We start from the raw sequence: 6738 nt of genomic DNA on the forward strand, positions 1-6738 counted from the left end.
CTCTATACTTTAATTACACTTTTTCTGCTATATCAAATCTAATACACTCTATCAATCAATGCTATTAATCACACCTACACATCATTAGGGTTAGGGTTAGGTTTAGGTTTAGGGGAAAAGGGTGATTTCCTATAATGTGATAAACTCATGTTAGAATTTTTGTTGAAACAACTCCTCACATTTAATACCACTGCCAAAAGAGGAATGATTTTGAAAGGTGAGAAAGAACAATGCATAAAAAAAAAAAATCTTAGTAGAATGATTTGTTTTAGGGTTATTTGGATTATCTGTTAACATTTTAATAGAATAACCGGTTTAACGGTAAAATTGAGTTAAATTAAACACTCTTCATTCAATTTTCTTTTTACATATTTTAAAATTCTCATTATAAGTATTAGTTACACAATTAATTTTAATTTTTTATTCACTAATACGACTATATAAAATAACTACCCAAATAAACAGCAAATATTATATGAAGGTATACCGCTAAAAAATAGATTAAGATTCACTTAAAATCATAATTTATTATCACTTATAACTACGGTTCCTTAAAAATCATAGTCTATAAGTGTTACTAGACTATAGTTACATAAAAAATCTTCGTAAGTGATTTTGAAATAATGAAACCATAGTCTAAAATACTTGTTTTTTACTATATCCGTTGACTAAGCTAAAAAATAATGGTAGCCTATAAATTCTATTACACCAATGATTACGTAAATTAAAAAGCTAATTAATTAACACAGATATTGACCATGTAACATCATGTGACATCTCATAACGTGCTAATTAATGCGGAAACACAAGTGAGCGTCATGTCAATATGTATATTCACATGTAAAGAAAACAGACTGTTCTAAATTTAACAGTTATAAAATAGTTAAATCCAAACTCACGAGAAAAAAGAAAATAAAAGATCAAAAGAATTTTAACAGCAATGAAGAAAAACAAAAAGTAAAACGTATAAAAAGTTTATACAGTATTTTTTTTATAACCCATTTCTCTCTCTCTACATGTCTTTGCATTACGTTGATTATAAGAACTGTTGTAAAAAACACGTAAGAGTGAAAATATTCAAAATAAAATTCTATCACGGAGACATCTCAAAATATTTCTTATTATAAGAATTATCTCCCTATATCAATTAAATAGCACCAAAATTCAAACTTAAGTCTTGGAAGGGTTTAAACGTTAATTATCCAACATTAACTTAACATGTCCATAAAATAAAATAAAATAAAAAATTATACATTGTTTTAGTACAAAGAGTGGGGATGAAATCTTTTGTGATGATATTTTAAGCATAAACACTTCACTTCTAAATCAACTTCAATTTAATTTAATCTTACGAAATCAAATAATCTTTCAATTGTTTTTAATTTTTAGTTTTTATATTTGTTTAAGATTATAGATTCGATTATTTAAAGGATAATCATGTTTAAGAACTCCAACTTTAAACCACAACAAAGAATGAAAATATGTTTGAGTGTTACATATACACTTAACAATCAATCTATTGTTCACTAAACTAACAATGGCTATAAATTACATAATATGACAAAAATGACCAATGTCTATAATGAAAAATGGTTATTACTCTAAGATATATAGTTAGTGGGTCTTTTGGAGTGGCACACAATTGATCCACGTGTTGAAGAACCAGAAACATGCATTTTTTTTTTTTTTTGTATTAAGATGAAATAATATTAAAAAGTCAAGTTTGTTCTTTAAATACATTTAACTCAATGTAAAAAATAATAGTTTTTCCATTAATGAAAAATAAATTAATATTCATTCATTCATTCATAATAGTCGGTTTTACAAAACAATTAAACGAATTACTAATTTTTCAATTTGTAATGTAATTTTAAAGGAGTTACTCCTTTTATATACTTCTTCTAGTTTTTTATTTCAGCATGGCAACTAATTTTTTTCTTCCTTCCTATTAATTAAATGAAGGATATATAATTATAAATATCATATTATTTTGAAACTAAAAGAAATGACAGATAAAAAGAAACATTTTGTACCAAAAAAAATGAGAATTAAAAAGAAACGGATGAAGTAACTTTTAGCGAAATGTTACCTGCCTAGTGCCAAAACTAGAGCAGGTTAATTTTTTTTCCCTTTGTTTATTGATTTCTTATATCCAATGATTTAATGATTAACGTAATCCTAGATTTTATCACTGATTCTAAAAAGTTTAATTATGTTTTTAGGTTCTAAAATTAGAGTAAATAAATACTTAAGTGTCTCACATTTAAAAATATAATTGTATTTCTTAAACTTTATTGAAAGTACTAAAATTTATTTTTACGAATTTTAGAATATCAAAATAAAATTCATCTCAATTTTCTGTAACAAATATAATTAAAAAGTTTGAGCATAAATAACTTCATTATAAATAAAGCAAACCTTAATTTAATTTACGAAACCAAAGGTATTGAAAATGATATTTGCAAAAAATCACTTAAATGCACACAGTTTATCAATATTTTATTGAAAATTAGGGTTAAAATATGCCTCTGTTTCTTCAAAAGATCTCAAAATTCAATTTTAATTACATTTTTCATTGATGATGATAAACTAAAGCCATGCATACACAATGACTCATGCCAATGAAATAGTGAACTTTAAATTTCTGCAGTTTCTTTTAACCATTCAATCAACCTCGTAAAACCTAAGCACTGAATGCCCCTATAAACTTTAAATTAACAATAAAGTGATTGATGATTATAACAGAATCAAAAGAGTTGTTAAAACTTGGCTAAAAGTTAAATTTGTTGTTTGATTAAAGGAAAAGCTACATTTTTAACGTTGACTGAATGTATTTAAAAAACAAAAAACTTGATTATCCACATGAAGCTACATTGATGAGTAACAGAATGAAATAAAGTTGTATTTGAAATAGAATGAGTATAGATAGATAGATAGATATACATGTATATATGTGCGATATTTTGGCGATTGTAGATGGTTAATTAGTGTCAGTGCTTGGTGCAGGTCATGTCTGCAAACAAAGCGTGCAATATAATGCTGCAGCAAATTGTACTACTACAAGACCAAGTGGTAAAACTACTCTTCTTTTTGACGCTACCCCACAACACAACACAACACAACACAACAACACATCACAACACAAACACAACACAACACAACACAATTCCTATTCCTATATATCACCCACTGACCCTTTCAAATTGCTATCTTAAACCCTACAACTGCAACATTTTCCTCCCTCTGCTAAACCTACTCACTCCTCTTTCACTCTTCTCCTCCTTTCGAAATATGAACCACGACGACAAACTCACCATGGACCTGGTTCCACCATCTGAACACCTCTGCTACGTTCGTTGCAACTTCTGCAACACTGTCCTCGCGGTAACTTCATCTTTAAACACTGCAAGATAACACACCAACCATCACTCATGCTCTTATTTATTTATGTTACTGTTTATCATAAGGTTACGTTTATACTCAAATATCCAAGCTTTCCAAAAGGGTCTGCAAATATGATTTCAGTTGCAGCATCACAAAGTTTTGCAATATCACAAAAACATCAGAACATGACTACGAAACCTTGTATATAGCTATTTGAAAATGAGTGTCAAACATTTTATAAGGAAAACTGATTTGTTAAGATAAGGAGTACAGGTAGTACTCAGAAGTACATTAACAAAAATAATGTTTCCTAAAATTGAAAGAGGGGACTAGAAATAATATTTACACATGTAGGGTCATGTTGATGTTTGTGCAGGTTGGTATCCCATGCAAGAGGCTGTTAGACACTGTGACAGTGAAGTGTGGCCACTGCAGCAACCTCTCCTTTCTGAGCACCAGACCCCCAAGTTCTCAAAACCAAAGCATTGATCACACCCTCAGTCTCCAGGTTCTGTACCTTCATAATTAAATATTCATATCAATTCATGAACAACATCTATATTCTGCACTGTGTAACACTTGTGTTTCAGTTTTCTTCTTCTTGTTATGCTATATTTGTGCGTTAACGTTTCTTTGAGATCAATAGTGTAGTGATGGTTGGTTAGAGAAAAAAGTGAGAGTATGTAAGCACCATCTGTTTTGTTTCCAGCAGGGGTTTTACAGTAATGCCAAAAAGGGACAAGCATCGTCTTCATCTTCCTCACCAACCACATCCAACGAGTCAGTGTCCCCAAAAGCAGCATCATTTGTTGTGAAACGTACGTAGCTACCACAGATCGAACAACCCTTTTCAGAACCCTCTCCAAACAAATATAACATGTCACTTACATAATCATATGATGTGTTTTTTTCTCAACTCCAACCATGTAAACTTATATCTGTTCTTGTTTCTTTTCTTCTCTTTTTCCTTTCGCAGCACCTGAGAAAAAGCACCGTCTCCCATCTGCATACAATCGTTTCATGAAGTAAGTGCAAAAGAAAGTGTACTTTTTTTTTTGTCTTTTGCTATCGCAAACACAACCCACCCACACCATCACCACACGCTGCACTATCGCATTCTCCTTTATTCTTTGACTGAGTTTCTTTTCCTTCAATTGGTTATCGTGAAATCTAACTTTATTCATCAGTTTCATTGTGTATGAAGCAGACCAATCCTTTCTGAAAAGGCTTATTAATAAGGGTCATCATAAGTCACTTTCATATCATCTTAAACCAGTGTTTCCAAATGAAATATTCATACTCATTGTATATATAACATTCACAAGTTGGTTGATTTTTGCTGTGCATGTCAGAGAGGAGATACAGCGCATCAAAGCAGCGAACCCTGAGATCCCACATCGAGAAGCTTTCAGCGCTGCTGCGAAAAATGTAATTGTTTTTTATTCTAACCCTCAGTTTAGGCTTTAGGGTTAGTACTGCGCATGCTTATAACTAGCTTAAGTTTCTTGAAACTCACAAGATATTCATTAATATATATAATATTCCTAATTTGTTGTAGTGGGCAAGGTTCATTCCAAATTCACCAACTAGTTCAGTTTCTGCAAACAAAGTGAATGTAAGAATTTCTTATCCTTATATATTAATTATATATTACCGTTTAATCATTTCTTAATCTTATAATTATATTGATTTTATCTTTTGATTCTTATAGTTTAGTCTTTACACGTATCATTTCAATTGTTTTTAGTCTCTATAAATACCATTTTTAATTTTGCTTTTCGTCTCTCTTATGTGAATTCATGTGAATATTAAAAATAGCATAAAAAGAAACGAGAATGATTTTGAAGTATAAATTTTAAAACATAACATTTGTTTAACTAAATGAATAATTAAACCATTATTAATTTCTTGGTTCACCAAGATTATTATTAATTTTGTGTTAATTTTCATTAACTGGTTTGTGCAGGCAGATTGATGGAGCTGTGGCATGATGGTTGAGAGAGAGTTGGAGCAAGTTAACTTAATTAGGTGTCACTTAGTTATATTTAATTAGGTGTTGTTCATTTTCTACATCTATATCTTTTAATTTCCTTCGGAGATGAACTTTGTGTCTTCATGTTGATCTGAAATGTGTTTAATTTAAGAAGGCAGGACTTATGTGCCTATATGTATTTACTAATGAAATATTTGTTAATCTAAAATGGTTATGTTTAAGTGTGTTTTGATCCATTTTCTGATAATATATTGGAAAATGTTTATAGGATAAATTGAAAGAGTTTGAAAGTAATCTTGCACTTTCATTCAATAATAATTCTCACATAAGTACCTTATGTTTCAATCTAGTTTGTTACCAGTGTTTTGAAAACATATACTATAACCTAGTTGGGTTTTATAATGATTTATATATACAGTTTGCATGAGAAAGTGTACTTTTTTTTTATGTTGAAGTTGGATCGTCTCATTTTATTATATTAAATAATATTCTTAAAATATAATAACCACCTATTAATTAAATATATTTTTAAATATGGGTGGTATTTTATTGGGGCCTTGCCCCTCCTGCAACTAAAAAAATGAAAATTGGAATATCAATTAATTTATTCCACTTGAAAAAGGTACCTCCTACATCTTTAAAAAATATTCATCATTTTTACCATTTATTTTCTTAAAGTCTAATGATTATAAGGAATAAAAATTCATCTTAAGCACTGAATTTTAAAAACAATAAATAAAAAAATAGCTCTCGTCGGATTACTTTTTAAATAAATTAAATATCTATATGTTTACTTAATAAAGTCGTAAACCCCAATAATGTATAACATGGTCTTTTTAATAAAAAAAAAAAAAAAAAACTTATATAGTAAAAAACAAAACACTTAGTGTTCTAACTTATATATATAATATTACAGTACAATTGCTTGTTAACCTGTCCCTTCCCAGAAAACGATATATTCCAAATATTCTGGTTACAAAATAAAAACAAGTAAACCTTTTTGAAATTATGTAATTTTTGCCCATAGTAAAACTGCATCTACAAATATGGGATTTTTTTTTCTATTGCCTACATTTCCAATCCTTCAATATTATTAACCTCAAACCTCACAGTTCCTAAGATCTTCATAACCAGGGTGATATTTACTGCACTTATATGTGGTCATGACTAGAGGTGGAAAAAAATATATCCAAATTTCTAGATTCGATCCACTTGTGTTCATATCTAATCTATAAAAAATTCAATCCATTTAAAATCTATTTTATTAGATTTGAATTTCAATTTGATTTTTATTTTATATATTTTATGAATTGAATATTAATTCTCTAAATCTAGATTTTCAAATATGGATAATCCAAAAA

The 6738-nt window shown here is 28.9% G+C and overlaps 1 protein-coding gene across 2 annotated transcripts; it reads left to right on the forward strand.

Moving 5' to 3' along the window:
* The first annotated feature begins 3084 nt into the window (after positions 1-3084).
* Positions 3085-5598, forward strand: CRC (Plant-specific transcription factor YABBY family protein). 2 transcript variants are annotated; one of them, XM_085670183.1, is made up of 7 exons: positions 3085-3384; positions 3761-3892; positions 4097-4202; positions 4361-4409; positions 4737-4812; positions 4943-4999; positions 5355-5598. In XM_085670183.1, the coding sequence occupies exons 1-7, from the start codon at positions 3292-3294 to the stop codon at positions 5373-5375; spliced, it is 534 nt and encodes a 177-aa protein (XP_085526309.1). In that variant the 5' UTR covers positions 3085-3291; the 3' UTR covers positions 5376-5598. The 2 variants fall into 2 exon arrangements, with proteins under 2 accessions (XP_085526309.1, XP_027906870.1); XM_028051069.2 differs by having other exon boundaries at positions 3091-3384; positions 5351-5598.
* The last annotated feature ends 1140 nt before the right edge of the window (positions 5599-6738 follow it).

This window comes from Vigna unguiculata, chromosome 2 (assembly GCF_037176805.1).
Source record: "Vigna unguiculata cultivar grain cowpea cultivar isolate G323 ecotype 2 chromosome 2, ASM3717680v1, whole genome shotgun sequence".
NCBI lineage: Eukaryota > Viridiplantae > Streptophyta > Magnoliopsida > Fabales > Fabaceae > Vigna > Vigna unguiculata.